General features: G+C 40.3%; 1 protein-coding gene across 1 annotated transcript in view; it reads left to right on the top strand.

The window, feature by feature from the left end:
* shank3a (SH3 and multiple ankyrin repeat domains 3a) overlaps positions 1-17,977 on the top strand; it is a 226,061-nt gene that overhangs the window by 74,256 nt on the left and 133,828 nt on the right. Inside the window, exon 4 of the mRNA XM_055009172.1 lies at positions 2,673-3,151. Within this exon, the coding sequence (XP_054865147.1) occupies positions 2,840-3,151 (312 nt within the window). The 5' untranslated portion in view covers positions 2,673-2,839. The remainder of the gene's footprint in view (positions 1-2,672; positions 3,152-17,977) is intronic.

Raw genomic sequence — 17,977 nt, 5'->3', positions numbered from 1 at the left:
ACATAGTATGGAGTGTCCAGCAGTGGCAATGCACTCACATGCATGACTCTGTAGTGGTTGGTGCTGGGTGAACCTGCACCCAACAATATCCAATGAGAAGAAAATATGTGAACGATTTAAGTCCGTATTTATTTAAGCTCACAAATGGGTTTGTTTTGCAAGCCTTATCTTCACCAATATTTGTGTTTTACATCAGTTGCAAGCAAACCCTCCAAATTAGCACAATGATATCTGCTGTGAGACTCTCCTGTCAGTTCAGTTTTTCCACAGTGTTGTTCCACATATAGGACAAGAGCAGGATTAAGTTTTAAACTCTCTTCTCTGGGAACGTCTTGGCAGAAATCAGAGACTTTTCTTCTTTAATGAGGTGATATTTTGGCTAAATCTTCCATCACAGGAAATCCAGTGAGACAAACTAAAACTTTACTAGATTAAGAAAGACTGGCAGAAACTCTATCCCCTCCCCTTCTCTGTCTCACACATCTCCTTCAATCACCGAACACCATTTGCTATCTCGCAGCATTGATATCATCATCTTCTTTAAGATACCATCCAGGTTATTTGTTACGATGGCATTTAATCTTGCTCTTGTCTATCCTTTAATTAACCTAACACCTCAGTACCTTTATCTGATTTAATAAGATACAAATATCTACATGAATTGTGAGACCAACAAGGACTTGTTGCAGATCAAATGGAGCATGTGGGGTGTGTTTTTTTGCACATGTGAGCATTTACTGTACAGTAGGCTACTATCGGGATGTTTTAGGACTTAGTGCAAGTATTTTGGACAACTTACCATATTATTATGTTGATTTAGGCTGTCTCAGTGTCTTCTGTCTCTTCTCTCCCAGACTGAGTCAATGATGTGTAGATCAATGCTCTATGCAGACAACACCATCTGTTGCAGGACCCCCTGTGCTTCTGATTACTGAAGATATGTCTTTATGACTCTGGCTATGTGTTCAGGGTTGCTGAGGTGTTGTCAGACTCCTTTCTGGTGCTATTACGTGATGGATAAGAATTCAAACCTCTTAAGTGCACAGTATTGTATGTATGCATGTGTGTTTCAGCCCAGTTGCCCACATTAACTTGTGTAACAGCTGCTTGCTTTCAACACTTTCTCATTCAAGTGCTTGCTTTAAACTCCACCTAATAATGAAATGCTGTCTTGGGGCTGTCGGGTCAACGTGAACAAGGATGGCACTGAGAACACAATGGAGCATAGCACTGACTTAAGATCATGATTAATAATTTAGAGACCTGCCACAAATGTTTTATGGCACATTTTCCTTACATGAGGAGTTGAGTTCAAGTGGAGGGCTGCGTAATTGGCAATATACAAGCTGTTAAAGGACCAGCGTGTTACATGTAGTGACATCTAACGGTCAGGTTGCAGATTACAGCCGACTGAATACATTGACAAACGTGTAGGAGAACCGACGGTGGCTGCCACTTCAACGCAAAAACGGGAAACGTCCTTCGTCGAGCCAGTGATTCATTGTCCATTAGTGGCTGTGTGGAAAAGGATCCACTCAGTCTGCAGATATAAAGGGCTCAGCTAACAACAGCGGAGCGATTTGTAGTTGTTCCATTCCTGCTAAGAGATTCTCCTCAATCCTGCATACTGGTCCTTTAAGTGTTTGTCACACACAGAGGGCATGCAACGGTCTCCTCTGATGAGTATTTCTGCTGTTATTCCGAGTTCAGTTGAGTGCGGGTGCATGAACAGAATAAGCCAGTACCTTAAGCACGGTCTTTGGTCAATGGAAAAACAAGACATCTCTCTTCATAAATCATGGCAGTCACTCAGACTATGGAATCGCTTTGGGATGTCTGGCTTACGATGAATTTAGATGGAAATCAAGGTCAGATTGACATTATTTGTTTAGCCCTTAGTCACAGTCCTATTCTCAGGGCTCTGTAGGCCACCTGTGATGAAACGGTAAATAAAAAAAATGCCCCCCCTTCTCCGCTATGAGAATGAAACTCAATGAGAAAAACTCCCACGAAAGCCTCATGTAAATTTATAGCAGTTTGTTCTGTCTGCGCGTTGATGTTTAACAGGCAGGCTTTTGATCAGTGACACCCACTACAGATAAAGTGAAGCATGAAGGCCAAATCCTGCCCCACATTGATCTGAACAAACACCCACTTGTGCTGTCCTGATGTCACCACAGTGTTATTACACCAGAGCAACAGTGTGTGGCAGCGGCTGTCACATTATGAACATTGCACCATCAACATGTGCAGAGTTTATTAGGCGCTTTAATTGGTAATGCTGCTGTTGATCTGACATAACCAGATATTTTTATGCAAATCTCCAATCTGCTCATTGTCTTCAGTATTTGTTTTATATGTGTCGCTCTATGTTAAGACTAAATGGATGTGCGTCTTTCTTTTAGCTAATGGCATTAAGGATTATCTTTTGTGTAAATCACAGATAGAGATAAATAATTTTGAACCATTCCATGAATGTAATTTCTCCAGTCTTGCGTTATCTCTGCATTTCTTGTGGATTTTAGTTTCAAGTTCCCTCGGCACTTATCTCCTCTTTGTGTTTTTACCCTCTATCTCTCTGTAATCTCCCATTACCCCCTCCTCTTTTCCCATTCCCTCCCTGCCACCCTCCTTCCCTGCCTCTCTCTCCCTCCCTCTTTTTTCTCTCCCAGGCGAGTGATGCATGCTGCAAACAGTGTGTGCGTGTAGTGTGAGCAAGAGCCATCAGTGTATGCGTGCGCTCGCCTGCCCGTGTGTGTGGTGTGTGTGTGTTTGTGTGTGTGTGTGTACAGAGAGAGAGAGAGAGAGAGAGACGTAGACCGAGCCCCTAACACGGAGCATGCCTCTGCGTCCGGCAGCCGGCAAACATGAGCCACCCAGCCCTCCACGGCAGGACCAGCAGCAGCAGCAGCACACACACACACACTCACACACACTCACACACCCTCACACACACGCAGCAAACGGCAGCCAGGGGGCCAGCACTGACAGCAACAGCTCCCGGGAAGAGGACAGTGGTGCTCCCGTTCCTCACGGCGTTCCGGCTTTCCGTCCCGGCGCAGAGCGTAGCCACAGTGCAAGAGCACCCATGGAGGAGCCGACAGGCAACACCGTGGTCATCCGCATTGGAATCCCAGACCTACAACAGACGGTAAGAGCCTGTTCTGTAGCCACTGCTGGAGAGAGTAGAAAAGAGAGGGAAGCTGCCTCTCCCCCTTCCTCTCTGACTGCCTCTTTTCTGTTCTTTATTTCTTTTCAACATCTTCTCTCCTATTTCTGTCTTTCTTTACTATCCCTTTCTTTCCTATCCCTCTCTTTCTCATTTTCCCTCTCTTTCTGTTTTTTGGCATGCACACTTAGTGGCTGTATTTGCTCGCTGGCTTCTAGGGGTTCCACTCCCCCCCACACCGCCTATTGCACTGATGCCTCGCTAATAAATCTACCTCTTCATTAACTGGGCTTCAGCTGACTTTGACAACTGGCCACTTAGGGTGAGAGCGGGAGAGGGAGGGAAGGGAGTGGGAGAGAAAAAGGCGTGAGGGATAAAGGAGGCTGTGAGAGGCATCGCAAATCCACAGGAAGACACAAAGTAGAGAATCGTGATAGTTACAGCTCAACTGTGAAACTTTACCTCGAGCTGTCTCCATCCCTCTGTCGTCACTCTGCACCCAGACGGAATAGTGGATACAATCCTATATTCTTCTTAATAAAGCAGCCGTTTCCCTGAAGATGGAGCCTGCGACTGTGTACTATTGCAGCCACAGAAAAAAATCCCCGGAACCATTAGACTGTGACATTGATCGTTTATTCCCTTCACATTCCAAATTTCAGTGTAGTCTCTTCACTGAATCACTATGATAAAGTGTGTGTATGTATTTGCTGCAGGAGGGAGTCTGGAACAGGGCAAATGTCCACATCCTAAAGGAGTTAATTTCATTAATTTTGCCCAGCTCTGCTATTTTATTTCATACGGATTTAACAATAGGTGTCCTGTTGTGTTTAACAGCCATTCTTAACAAATTGATATTGTTCTCTTTCATTCAGCTAGCGACTACGTGCTTAATTTTTTGCTGTAAAGTAAGAACAGCATTCACATTAAATGTCCATTAGAAGTTACAGGTTAAAATGACGATGAACATAAGTTGTTTGTCTGGAACTGCAGATAAGCGCAGAGACGAAACATTTCACCCTTTAGTGGTGGCAGAACAGAATAAAGTGTTCAGTGCAACACATGCTGGCCCCATGTATTCTGTACATATCCATTGCTACTTTCTCTCTCCATGTCAGTAATCACACATAAGAACACACTATCAGGGAGACATCATGTGGCATTTTCATTGGAGCATCAGCTTTTTATTACTAATGTGCCTGTGTGTCAACACTTACCGACTCACCACTACTCGTTTTGCTCTCACTTTGCCACTGGAGACATCCTCTATTACTGGTATAGCAAATGCAGATTATACCTTTGCAGCCAGTCACTGCATACTCAGGTTCAGTTGCTACGTTAGTTTTTATTTTATTTATTTATTTTTTTCTGGGAGGTTCTGTTCAAGTGTTAATTCTATTTCCAGACGTTGATGACAAAGGCAGGAGTCTGGCTTTGTGTTTGTTATTGTTGATTACTTCATTGTTGTTGGCTGAAATGACCCATTGTATCTTAGCGAGGCTCTGGCACTGTATGGCCAGAATAAAGACAGGAAATAAAAGGAGGGCAGTTGAAAAGAAAGCAGAGAATTCCCTAAAGGTGCTGCAGAATGGCTCTCTGTGAACAAAAATGTTGTTTTTTTTTCAATCAAGCAAAAACACACACACACACAAGTTCAACCATGCGCATACATATCATAGACACACAGAGCTGCACTGTATGAACCCACACACCTTCACACACAAACACACACACATGCCCATAAGTCCTAATCCCATTACCAAGGGACTTACCTTAATGTGCTTATGTAATGTAAAGATGCTCACCACATCATTAGTTTCATTTTCAAGCAGCCACATTTGGTCCGGTATATAGACAAAAAAGCAAGAGCACATGGTGTGACATAGCGACAGACAGAAAGACAAACAGAGAGAGTGTCTGAAAGGCTGACAGACAAACATTGAGGCAGATGACAGATGGCCAGATTCTGACAGTTTGAATCTTTTATGGAGCAGTCAGAAGTGACTTGTGTGTACTCTGAGTGAGCAGGAGATTACACTAGAATAGTCTGCCTGAAGTAGGATTACACATCTCCTGGTGTGTTTCAAGCCTGGATCAGGAGAATGAAGCACCATGCAAAGATCACACCGGGCAGCACTTTCCCTTTTCAGCGGGAAAGAAGGGAGGAGTGAGGCCTCATGAGAGGAAAAGCCAAAGTATAAAATGGTTTAATCCTCATACTTCCTTTTTCAATCTCGTGGCCTGTTGAGTTGCCAGTATTTTGGCTCCCTAATTAGTCTGAAGTATCAGTATTATTGTTGGTCCTATTTTTGGAGGTGAGCTGTTGTGCATGTTGTTTCCAGTAAAATTGAAGATATCACTTTAAATGAGATCCCAAAGGTGAAATGCCGACGGTGTTTGATATTTTCTTCGTAGAGCTGGTGAGATGCTATAATGGAATAAACAGCAGTGGCAAACCTGAAGTCAGCCTAAGCCAAGTCCACTATTACATAAGTGTTGCTAAGCCCTTGGTGCAACTTTAACTAAGCACCGTCTTAACAAGGAGACTGTGAAGTTGCATTAGCAGTCAGAACCACCATTTGTTCAGTCATAGCGTTTTTCATATCATGGTATCAGGTGTCATTTATCATTCATCATATCCAGCTCCACCAAAACTCTATTTCTATGACTGGAGCAAAAAGAGACACCTTCCCAATACTGCTAATGGGTGTCATTCATCTCTTCAACAGAGGAGAGTGAGACACAGACATAAATAGTCTGTACCACCTCTCTCTACCTGCTTTAATCCGTATTTTCCATTTGATTCTCTTGTTGCCTTTTTCAGTGCAGTCTCTTTTATTTTATTCATTCAGAGAAGATATTTTGCTGTCAGCCTTATTACAGTGTGATGATGATTAGTCCAGTAAAGGAAAATAAAACTTACACTGTTAATGGGTAGGAGAAAACCTCTTACCGACTTGAGCCTATGTGTGTCCTCCTCAAGTCTGGTCACTCTCCTCTTTGGAAAACCACGTCCTTGTCTGGTTGTCCCAAGTCTTAGCTCTTTATTCTCTGTTTTTTGGGTCTCTTATTGGGGGAAAAAACAAAAAAGATGGCTTGGAGGATCAAACCCTTACCAGGTGCACATTTTCCTGTGCACATTTATGAAGTACTTGGGTGTGAGATTCAGTCTTGTTCCTGATTGCATTTTAAACCTCTACACTTAGCGTTGAACTTTGCACTCTACATATTCTGTCGTCTTTTATGTCCTTAATATTCTTTTTCAGTTATTTTTCCACCTTTTTCTGTCTGTCTGTGTTATAATGCAAGGGCTCGGGTTTGTAAGGTACCGTGCCTGCTCTGCAAACATTTTCCCTGTCTTTAGATATTTTCCGAGCAGTTTATGTTCAGGAGCCAATTTGCTTATATACTTGAAGATGCTTCATGTTTCATTCAGGATACTCTCCTGATCACTTACTGAGCTCCTCTCTCTCTCTAACTCCATCTTAGATAAAGTCTTAGGTTGGAGGAATTTAGATAAAATTCTCTGTGAATTCTGACAGGTTTTTGGTGGTAATGAGATGTTTTTTAATGTTACAGAATTTTAACTGACCTTTAAGTAATAAACCACCCAACTAGTCTTATAGAAAGTAGTTCCTGCAAGCAAGAGAAACTAAAATTAAAGCTCGTTTGGAGAAAGAGCATATTTGAGAAGCACTAGAGCTGTACAAGGTATAAGTTTTAGCCCTTTCCACCCTGGAGATCCCATTACCAGAACCAGGCTGTATCTCTTATTAAAATGCTACCTGATGCCATTTTTGTGAAGGTTGCCAAGCATGGAACATTCAGTGAAGAGGCTGGCTAGTATTGCTGTGAATAAAATGGATGCAGCATCATTGGGCCTCATCTGTCTTCATCAGTTTGGTAGAGTTGCAGCTGAGAATTTGTAGAGTAGCTTCAATCACATCAGTGTCACTTTCTCATTGTGGTGAAGCTATCTCTGATCTGGCGATGATGACAAAAAGACTTACTGTATTTTATAATCCTCCCAGGTGTCCTTTATCTAGTGGCCTTAGAGTTCTGGGCCTGCGACTGACTGATTGGTGACGGAAACGCTTGTGTTATATAAGCAGCCAGATAAAAACATTTGTTCCTGGTGTCTTAGTCTTGATGCCGTCAGCCTTTAGGTGTTCTCTTGGCTAGCTTATCAAATGAATATCTGATGACAGATCTTATGTGATGGCTTGAATCTCCTGAATCTTTTCATTGAACTGACAGTTGAGTGCATTTCTTACTTCCCCATAAAAGTACTGTGATCACTTGTAGAATCCCAAGCTTTCCTGTTTCTAGTATCTATTATTTAGTCTTCTGGTAGTTTGATCCATTTAGTACCAGTTATCCTTTCGTACTTAACCACCGTGTACTTGCACTGTCGGTTTGAAAATGTTGTTTTGCCTTTTTTCGGTCAGGGATGCACCCTTCTGTTAGTATGTAATTGGTCTGTGCTGCTGGTGTAGCTGGCCCAGTTTGGGCCCAAGATTGCATGTAAAGATAGTATAGTAAATGCATAAAATAAAGTAAGAAATGTCTATAAACCCTACATAATCAAATGCCAAGCTGAGGAGGTAGGTTTGAAATTTATGTTTCAACATTTTTAACACTTCCAGCTGGTCTCTGGTCCTGAGGCAGATGTAACCAGCAGCTTGGAGCATGAATGCTAAATGCTGCATCAACGCAGGTTTTACTCCTGCAATTTGGAACAACTAACAGATTTGTGCCCGCGGACCTGAGGTGCTTTCCAGGTTCATACCCTCTAACCATGAAACCATGGGAGACAAATATGTCAGTGCAAGACAAGATATGCAGGAACGGTATGGCCAGACAGGAATCAAACCTAGGACTCCTTGCACAAGTGTGATGCATCCTAACTACTCAATTATTAGGCTGCCTTTAGCTTCTCATTTTAGGAAAAGAAGGTAATAAGAAAAGAAAAAAAACATTGCCAATGGCTGGCCATATCAGTTGTTGCTAATTAACAGTAATCCTATGAGTAACTTGATAACAAGCCAAATGAAAAAATAAGATTGTTGCTGTGGCTGGGTTTGGGTGTTCTCTGAAGTCTGCACACTGCCAAAGATTGTTTTTATTGGACAAGAAGCATCACTCTGCAACACTGATATACACTGTTTTCTCTCTAGCTGATTGCATCACATCAGTTTCTGGAGCTGCATTTTTCAAGTTCAACTTTTTTTCACGTCAATGTAATTTAAGCTATCAAGTTAAGAATTTTGAACTCAAAGCTCAGTAAAAAGATGTTGAAAAATAAGGTGCTGAAATAAAAGACTATGGCTATTTCAGTGTGTCAGACAGATAGTTAATCACCATGTAAGGAAGTCAGATCGAACTCTGAACTGGAGATACCCAAAATTCTAGATAGGGATCAGGCCCAACAAATTGATTAGGACATCAATACATAACCAAGATACATATTCTCATGTAGATTATTTTTGGAATTCCAATTAAGAAGTTGATAGAACATCAAGATAATGGAATTGTACTTGGTACTTAATAACATTGGTGTATGACATGATGTTGGTATTGCAATATACTAGCCCTACCCATTGGTTTGCAGCAGGCCTTAAACTCTCAAACAAATGTATTAAAAGGGTAGATACACCTTATTTCTCAAACTGCAATAAGCAATACAGCTGCCATGGAAGCTAGGCTGGTTCTTAGCAGCTTTTGCTAATCTTTCTGACTGCTGTTATATATATGAATAAGACACCTGAATAAGAAAAACGTATTTGAATAAGTTATGGACCAGTATTTGAGTGGTTTTTGGCCACTGGGGCAGCCTCTCAACTTGTGAGGTAAAGCCATGAACTTGTTGGTAAATTTGTATACACATCGAGGAAATACTGAGCAACAGCATCATTCGTTTGGAGTTGTGTTTTTGGCCACTTTGCAAGTTGTCATTGCAATATCCACTCTTTTTTTTTTTTTCAAAATGATTTTGGTGAACTCCTGAGGGAAATATCCAGTTCACTAGCTGCAAAACCACCATGTTAACAAGCTATTTGCTAAATGTGTAGGTATACTTTTTGGTGCTGAGCAGGTTAAAAAAAAAAAAAAAAAAACTGCTTGTAGCAACTGAAAATAAGTAATAAGAAGTGAGACTGAGCCAAAACGGTGAACTTGCAGCTGTACAGCTAAATGATAAGCCAAAATTTCCTGTAAAGCTACATTAAAACTCCAGTTTTCAGTACAGCTGCACCCTTTAACAGTGTCACATTGATTTTTGCCATTTAATTTTTTCCCTATCAAAACAAACAAATAATAATACTTTTATAATACGGGCTTTTAATTGAATGGTCAGTAGTTGAAGCTATACTTTGGATGAAGGGAAGAAATAAAATGATTCTCACCTTGTATAGCTTTTAAACTTGATGGATAAAAATGAACACATTTAGGAAATGCCATGGACAGGCAACACTGAAATAGAGTTGCATACATTAAGAAAAATTAAAACATAACTGCTGTGGCTGCATGGGTAATTTCTCAGTCACACTGAGACTTCTTTGCTTAATTATGTCTGGACACATTAATATCCTCTCTTGAGGACAACCATAGAAACTAGTCACCATCCAGGACCTTTAGAACTTTTTTAAGAAACAGGTCTGATGCAGCACAAGTGTTAATGCTGTCCAGTTCCTCGTGTTTCTGTTGTTGTATTTCTGCTGCTTGGATGGTGACTGGTTCCTACTGTGGAAAACAACAGTGGCCTGCTTTCAGATCTGTTACTCACTTAGCATTGGTGGTTTTCCATCCAGTGGGGTTGTTTCTCCCATATACTTCTCCAGCACTGTTTACTCTCAGCTCTTGTTGGGTCTTTTCTTGACATAATTCTGCACTGCAGCTACTGCTGCCTTGCCAATGCTATTACACGGAAGATTGTTCTTTTTACATCAGACCATTTATCGTATGGGCCTTTGCTTCTCTTGTTCTGTTTGTTTCCGTAGTCTGGCTGCCAGCATTGTGAACCTTTTGTTTAACAGTCTCCGGGGCCCCGGTTATATGCCCCGGAGCCAGGACTGGTGCCAAGACCTGTTCTTCATCCTTAAACCCCAATATCCTTAAAAGTTCTATCTTACATGCTTATATCTTAGCTAACTGATCTTGTGGGCAACAAGCAAATAGTTTTCATGTGTGGTGGTAGTGGGGTTTGTGACACAGTCCACTCAGAATTAAAAACACTGGCCCATGTTTAACTGTTGACTCACTAACTTTTTGATGAGTTTATGGATGCTGGTATTTCTTCAGAGGCGAGGATATTAAGGTGCAAGACAAAAAATACCTTGTTGATTACAATGTTGCCTCAATACAGTATGTTTTGAAATAGAATTAAACTACCTATTTGGATGTGAGCGGTCTGCTGATCTCTCTTTTTTATGCTGCTGTTTCTCTCCATTGTTACTGCTTAGGTTTTTGTCTTTCCTCTCATTCTGTCATACTAGCATTGTATTATTGTCCCATCCTGTTCTCTGCATATGAATAGTTAGTTTAAATACCTTGTGTATTTATAGTACGACTCAAAAATATGGACACATCTACTCTTTCATGGATTACACTTTTCCTTCCGAACAATACTGAAGACAGCAGAACTATGAAATACCACAAATACAAATCCACAAAGTAAAATATATTTTTATAACTTAAATTTGTCAAAGTAGTATCTTAACCAGCTTTATCTGGTAGTGACCTGAAATGGTTTCCAATTAGCATTTGTAACCTTGTCCAAAGTCAGTTGGTGGGATTTCTTGCTTTCCTAATGCATTTGAGACCATCATTGAAACTGCACAAAGGTAGTGTTTGTACATAGAAAATAACTGTATTTGGCTACTGTAGTAATCAATGTTTTGGCCACGATATTCATCATTACTTTGACAAATGAAGTTTAGTCAGTTAAGAAAATTTCAAAACTGCAGTTGTGAAAAGCATCAAACACTGTGATGAAACTGGCTCTCATGAGGGCCGCCTCAGGAAGGAAAGACCAAGAATTCCCTCTGCTGCAGTGAAGTTCATTAGAGTTAGCAGCCTCAGAAACCACCAACAGGCACCTCCGATTAGAGCCCACATCAATGCTTCTTATGGTTCAAGTAGCAGACACTTCTCAACATCAACCGTTCGTAAGAGACTGTATGAGGCAGGCAATCATGGTTGAATTGCTGTAAAGAAATCCCTCCTGAGGGAGACCAATAAAAACAAGTGAATTGCTTGGGCCAAGAACAACAAAGAATTGACATTAGACCATTGGAAATCTGTACTTTGGTGTTTTGATGCCTAAATTTGTTGAGACACCGTAACGCACGGAATAGGACGGTGTGAGGGTGCTTTGCTGGTGATGCCGTGTGGAGATTTATTCAGAATTCGAGACAACGTTTAACTAGCATGTCTTCTAGCACATCCTGCAGTGACACAGCCTCCCATCCTGTTTGCACTTAGCAGGACCATCATCGTCTTTCAGGAGGACAGTGACCCACAACTTGCCTCCATGTTCTGTAATAGCTAGTTGACCAAGAAAGAGAGTGATGGAGCTGCTGCATCAGAAGACCTGGCCTCCACAATCACCTGACCTTAACTCAATTGAGATGGTTTGTGAGGAGTTGGAAAGCAGAGTGAAGGAAAAGCAGTGGCCAGAATATGTAGACCTACTTCACAATTGCTGTAAAAGCTTTAGGAGAACACCTCATGAAGATGGTTGATGCGAAGAATGTGCAAAGCTGTAATTAAAGCAAGAGGTGGTTACTTTGAAGAATATAAAACTTACTTTTTCGCTTGCTAAGTACTTTCAGATCTGCTGTTTCATAGTTTTAGTGTCCTACAATGTAGACAATAGTAAAAAATCCAGAAAAAACATTTGGATGAAAAGGAGTGTCCAAAGTTTTGCAACTACTGTTTATATATTTCATATGTGCGTCTATATACCAGTTTTCCTCATCCTCTCTTCCTCTATCATTTTACATTCATTAGTATTATTACATCCCAGACTTTGTGTTTCTTTCTCTCTGCCTACTCTCTCTCTGTTGCCTCCTTTCACCCTTTCTTTCATTCACACTTCGTGTCTTTGTCTCCCTGCTTCTGTCTCTACTCTGACGCACAACAGTGGTTTGACAGTTCCTCTAAATGCACTCTCAGTCACACACAGATTGACATGTGAAATGTTGTATCAGTGATTGGTGGGCATCTTTTTGGAAAGCCTCTCATGGTCCCATGTCGCTATTTTTAGCTTCATTCACAGTGGCAGCAGGGGCACAAGACGTGGCTAGCATATTCCCACCTCCATCTGGTCACAACATCCATCAAGGGAGAAAGGGAGAGGGAGGGAGTGATTCAGATAGAGATGACCCTGTGTAACACCCCTTCCCCTTATTCTCGTCTCACTTCCCATTCATCCCTCTTCCTCCCTAGCTCCTCCATCTGTGCACAAGGTCCTGCCCAAAGAGGGAAAGCAGAGAGAGGGAACAAGATGGAGAAAAACACTGTCTCAGTATGACACACTACAGACCAGTTGTAGACTTTCCTATCTGCGGGTACATGCTTGTTCTTTCTTTAGTGCAGATCCCAACAGTCTTGTATTTGGGAGAAGAGGAGCAAACTTGGCAACTCTAATGGAACATTATTAGAGATGTTTTGGGACAGTGTGCATTTGGATACTAAAATAAAGCTCAAAAAACACTAAAATAAACCATGTAACCCTCCTTATCCAACATTGCTGCAAAAAAACTACAAGGCAACAAACACAGAAGTTTGTCAGGACTATCGATTCTGTATTTTACCCTCTTCATAGCCAACAAATTGAGCATTCGGTCTAGATCTGTGAGCAATGTCTGCCTCTCTTCACTAACAAAATCAATGACATCAAACTGCAGATTGGCCACATCACCGGTGAACCATCTCTTCTCTGAAAGCCCTCAGTCTTTCTCACTCTTCCGGACGTTTTCATTGACCATTTTAAAGGACACTGGTGCCAAACTAAAGCCTCCATAAAGGTCTTTAAATGTTCTGCCATGTCAAATAAATGAAGGTTTTGTAAGAACTTTGGACCAACTGTTTTTGAATACTGTTCTCCCTCCACTATCTGTGTTTTTTTTCAGGGTAGTGCAGCCATTTCTCATGAAACCTTGATTATGATAATATATGATATATTTCAGTCAGGTTTTTGCTCACATTAGGGCAGAATCTGTCCTCATTTCACGTGATGCTGGTTTGATCTTAACTGACACAGTAAAACATTGGCTCCTGGTTCACCTTGAAAACTAGGTTGGTGTCAGGGATCCGGTTCAACTTTTTTAGGCAGAGCTCTTATGACTGTTAAGCCAAAACTACACTTGACTGGTCTTTTGCATTCAGTTTCATGTAGCTATAGAGCATCCAACATATAGATCTAAGACTCGTAGAATGAGAATTCTTTTTTAAAGGCCTTTTATTAATATCACTGCAGTGTTTTATTGTGTCTTACGTTCTGTTGGTTTTGTCTTGTGTTATTGTTGGCTGTTTTATCCCATTTTGTTTTGTATTATTTTTATTGCATGATTTTGTTGACCTAATTGTTTTCTTGAAATGATTCGATCCCAGTTATGTAAAGCTATTTGTAACTTTTTTTGAAGTGCTGCACAAACAAGTTTTATTATGATTATTGTCCATTAATGTTCACTAGAGGATAGCTAATTTTCATTTAACAAATGATTGGTTTATTGATCTGCTCACCTTTTCGGTTACCTCCATTACATAGTTTCTGTTTTTTTTTTTTGTTTTTTTTTTTACTTTCATTCTTTTTATTCCCTTTTTCTTTATTATTTTCTTTGTTTTCATCCACTTTTCAATGTGTCTAGTCTGAAAGAAGGCTGGGAATATATGAAGACATTAATATAAGCTCAGTCAGAATGACCTTTTATTACAGGTCTGGTTCAGATATTAATTGTGTTTGCACAAGGAGAACACCTCTCTCCAATGTAATATTATATCTATAACCATAAAGGAAAGGACAGCAGATTTTAATATGTGATTTCTAACCATTAGTGGGCTGGAGTGTCATCCACCCCGAGACAAAATCATCTCGAGTAACATTTCATGAGCCTTCAGTTGTCTGACTATGCAACTGAAATGAAATGGTATGTACAGTAGCAGGCACTCTCAAAGATAGAATACAACCCTTGAAGTCAATACAGTAATACTGCACTCTCTATTCTGCTGCCAATGGAAAAGTGAGACCCCAGGCAATATACACACTTCCAATAAGCTACACTACAATAGTCCTCTGCTACATTCCTCTTCACAGCAGGGGAGATCCATCTCTACTGTTTATTCCATAGTGAAATTAATCTCAAGGAAGCTTAAAGGACTGGTTTTACTCTTTCAGTCTTATTGTGATTCACAACACTAATGAGTTAATTACCTTTAGATATGGTTAATTACGGATAATGAGCTCTGACTGCAAAGAACCAATCACACTTGGTGGTCAAAACATACACCATCAGTCAAAAGTTTGGACACACCTTCTCATTCTCAGTCTTTATTTAATTATTTTATACATTGTAGATTAATACTGAAGACATCAAAACTATGAAAAAAAATACATATGGAATTCTGGTAGTGTAGTTTTAAATGATCATGATCTGCATTTAGGATATTTAACATGTTAATGTTCACAGGAGGAAAGCTCTCTCTGGTTTTTTTTGTTTGTTTTTTGTTTTTTTTATCTCAGTGCCATAATTTTCAAGAGATGATATACAGAATGTTGTCATTCTCACTGGAACTGCCTGCCTCTTCAGTAAAACATGATTCGGTCACATGGATGCACATTGTGGATGCAATCAGTCTGTAGTGTAGTCTTGTGTTATGGAAAAGTTTTATAAACCATATCACCATGTGTGTATATATATATATATATATATATATATATATATATATATATATATATATATATATATATATATATATATATATATATATATATATATATACAATTGGTCTTTTACATGAAAATGTAATGATGCACTTTACTGTTACTTGGTTCATGTAATTTATATTGTGAAAGTTAAAAATGGTAGTTTCTCAATATCTCTTAATTATTGTAGCTTTCCGAAATGCCAAAAAATCATACATGTGAATAATAAGTAGCAGTGAACTTTATTCATGTGCAAATCTGTGTGTGTCTACGTGTGTGAATATGTGTGTGTTTATGGTTGTGTCTGTCTTGATGAGTGTTCATATCTTACTGCTGACTGACATTAACTGTAAATCTTGTTGGCATATTCAGTCTCGCCTGTCAACAGTAATGGAAAAGAGGACTTTAATCGATATTTGTTGTGTGTACTAGTGTCTATCTGTGTCTGTTTATGCATGCGTAAAGACACATAGTGTCAGAGTAGGGCAGTAAGGCCGTAGAAGGTCAGAAAGAGAGCTTGCCCTTCACCTCTGATATATGTTAAGTATATCTAACCAGACTGGGACTACATTGACGTATGTGCTGACATATTCATGTGCTTCTTCCACATTGTAGCTTCTGTAGCATTTCCCTTGGAGTCACTTTTGAAGTAAATCTTGAGGAGCAGCAGAAGAACAGCTTGTCACTCACTATCTCACCTCTAATTCTGGTTGACACCACTCTGGTTGTGTCTTTTTGTATCACGTTGTTTGCCGTCAACTCTGCTCATTGCTGTATTAGATACTGTGTGTGTTTGTGCCCATCTGTGTGCAAAATTGTTTGTGCACTTGTGCAGTAATTATAGGCAAGATTGATTATTCAAGTGGATCCTGTGGCCAGCGTGAGGAACGGCTGAGCAGTAACACCTGTGTGTAATGTGTGTGTGTGTATACGTCGTGACTTTGTGCTGCATGAATGAACTTGCCACTGTAGCTCAAAAATGAGTTTGTTTGTGATGCAATGAGATGAATTCAAAGGTTCACTGAAACCTGGCAATACTCAGCTGTTGGGCACACCTAGCTCAAACTAGAGCAGTCAAACACAATAGCCTCACAGTAGATCTTACCTTTCCTAAAGTTGAAGCGGATTTAGAGAGGACATTATTGTAATTTGTTTACGCTCACTGGTATCGTTTACATGGATGGATATGATGTTGGATTTAGTTACAAGGCTGTTGTGTTGGCATCGTTACTTTTAACTACTTGAACCTGATAAGCATACAGATGTAAAGGTTATCGCAATCTCGCTAGAACTCCTGGTAATATGAATTTTGTACATGTGTTTTGAATATTTGCATGCTGTATGTAAGACACTTCCCAGGAGAGCTTTCGGATGCAAACTAATGCATCTATTCAGCTGTACATATGATTACACAGATCTATATTAAGCACTCCTTTTACTCCAGCACCAGCACATTTTCTGTATGTCGAGGCCATCATTATGTTAAGTGTACATCAGTAGTGAATTTGAAATTTGTCAAACCCATTGCTGGTAGAAGATGTTAGGAAATGACGCTAGGAATGTAAAATCATATCCACATGCATTAACTATTCATCTTGTATATGTAGATTCTTAAAGGTGACAAGGTGAAGGGTCACTTTAAGTGGTAACCCTCTTTCATGAAGTTCTTTACTGTTCCTAGTTTTTGCATTTTTGAATTCCATATTATGTTATTACCATTAGAATTTAAAATGTAATGAGTCTGACCTTTGCTTTCTTTACTGTATTAAATCAGTGACTGACTCAATTATCCAGTGCAGGCTAGACACAGATGATTGAACTCGCCATGATGTGGTCACGCACCTGTTTTATCTAAGAGCTGCAAATGTGTCTAGTCTCAGCCGCCTCACAGACTGAAAGTAGGTTTTGTGAATTCCTTGTACCAATTTTATATATATATTAAAAAAAAGAAGTGTGACGTTGGTGCAAGCAACCTGTTGGAGTGAAGTGTCAGCACGAGGAGTGGAACTAGATGGAAGGCATACAGGAAGCAGTCTGGCCTGGGATCTGCCAGCGCATCCTGCAGAACTGGACTTGTTTCTGACAGGAAGAACCACAGTGGACAGTGTGTTGATATTTCTCCAGGTCTTGATAGAACGAATGCACTGGCTTAAAACTGTCATGACTCTGCTTGTCATGCTTTTGTGGGCTGAGACTCAATAAAAGTAGCCTTAGAGGGATGACTGCTTTTCCCACTGCCAGTTTGCCCAGCAACCAGGAGAGTCAGCATTATGTTAGCCTCTTGCCTCTCGAAAAGTGAGATACAGCTGAGAATGCTGCCCACCCTCTGGGGAGAGGAAGAGGCGCTCATTAGTACTGAACAACACAAATCAACACAACTTGCTCATTAGGAACAAGAAAAAAAATGTACTCTTCACAAAAATTGGTAGCCGGAATGGTTGTGCCAAAAGAGAGGTTGTGTCGCAGATCAGGTTGGAACGCCTATCAACTAGCCCTCCAAATAGGAAAAAACATGTCTGACCTTGGCCTGAAGTTCCAGAGAACAAGAGAGAGTCCGAATGGGAGCACTTAGAACTGATACTCAAAGACAATTTAAGAAATTGACTTTGGTGGGGTATAACTGGCACATGCAGATGTGCATCTTTTGAGTCGATGCTTTTTCACAACAGCTGTGCCAAATGTGGAAATCTAAAGTCTTTGAAACAGGTTCAGCTGTCTGACAATCGAAGGCAAGCCATCGATGCACTGATGTGCCAGACGTGTAAGAACACAGGATTGCATTGACATAAAAAAGAAGCTTTAAACTTGATGCATAGCACACAATGGGTATTGGCAGGTGTAAAATCATGGCATGAGTTCAGACACACCGCCAGCATTTGCAA

Source organism: Amphiprion ocellaris, chromosome 3 (assembly GCF_022539595.1).
Source record: "Amphiprion ocellaris isolate individual 3 ecotype Okinawa chromosome 3, ASM2253959v1, whole genome shotgun sequence".
In the NCBI taxonomy this organism is placed as follows: Eukaryota; Metazoa; Chordata; class Actinopteri; family Pomacentridae; genus Amphiprion; species Amphiprion ocellaris.
Note: the sequence above shows the minus strand (reverse complement) of the source record. Positions and strands in the feature narration are given on the sequence as shown.